The 1,049-nt window shown below is 63.1% G+C and overlaps 1 protein-coding gene across 1 annotated transcript in view; it reads right to left on the reverse strand.

The window, feature by feature from the left end:
• Positions 1-527: 527 nt before the first annotated feature.
• Positions 528-1,049, reverse strand: part of LOC104412924 (tumor necrosis factor receptor superfamily member 16) — a gene marked incomplete at both ends in the record, with an annotated part of 3,726 nt that continues 3,204 nt past the window's right edge. The window contains one exon of the mRNA XM_010023766.1: positions 528-887. Coding sequence (XP_010022068.1) covers positions 528-887 — 360 coding nt within the window. The remainder of the gene's footprint in view (positions 888-1,049) is intronic.

A 1,049-nucleotide genomic window follows, 5' to 3' on the forward strand; every position in this document is an offset into this window, starting at 1 on the left:
CTGCCAAGGAGCAGCCTGGGCTGTTCTGGGGGTGTTCCACACTGCGGGCGGCTGTGATGTCCTCCCCTGGCCACCAAACCCCTCCTGGGCTGCTCCAGACGTTCCCCAGCTCTTCAGGGCGGTTCATTCCCACCAGTTCCCCACGTTCCCTCCCGTGAAGGCTCAAGGAGCGCTGAGCACAGGCTCTGGGCTTGGTGAACTTCTCGGCTCTGTTCACTGCTCCTGGATGCCAAAAGGCACCCGGCAGAGAGCCTGCACCTGCAGCAGCATCCTGCTGGGAGCTCAGCCAAGGAATTCCCTGGAAAGGGCTGGGCATACCCTGGGGATGGGCATTTGCAAGGGAGATGATGGCTTTGGTAAGTGCTGCCTCCATGCTGCAATGCCGGAGGACCGGGGGTCTCAGCTAGACACTGGGGTCCTCCCTTCCAATCCCCACCGCTCTGACGCAGAGGGAAACTGAGGCAGAAGCTCCAGTGAACCCTGCTTTTCCCTCTGCCATGGCTCTCCATGGCGAAAGGCAGCATTACCTCTGCACTCAGCGTCCGAGACGGCCGTGCACTCCTTCACCAGCACCTCATTCTCCTCGCAGGTCGTGCAGGGCAGGCAGGGGTCCACGAAGTTGGCTTCGCTGGAGAAAGTGCCCTCAGGACATTCCTCACAGACTGTGTCCTGCGAGTCCTTGCAGGGGAACATGAGGCCGAAGCCCACCTCGCACACCCGGCATTCCCTGCAGCTCCCGCTCGCCTCGTCCTGGTAGTAGCCGTAGGCGCAGCGGCACACGGCGTCGTCCGACTCCACGCAGGGGGCAGACATGCTCTGCAGCCCCACGCACTGCGTGCAGGGCTTGCACGGCTCCGTGGCACTCACCGTGTCCGAGTAGGTGATGCCTGGCAGGGAGCAGAGCGGGACGTGAGCGTGGTCCCAGCACAGCATCGTCCCATCACCAAACGGTGCCAGCCACAGAGATGGGGCTGGTGCAGCGGCTGCTGCCTGGGGCCACCTCCCTTTACACCATTTCCAACCTCCCCCCGGCATGGAGGGAAAAAGAC

The sequence above is a fragment of the Nestor notabilis genome, unplaced genomic scaffold (assembly GCF_000696875.1).
Source record: "Nestor notabilis isolate BGI_N333 unplaced genomic scaffold, ASM69687v1 scaffold27911, whole genome shotgun sequence".
Classification (NCBI taxonomy): domain Eukaryota; kingdom Metazoa; phylum Chordata; class Aves; order Psittaciformes; family Psittacidae; genus Nestor; species Nestor notabilis.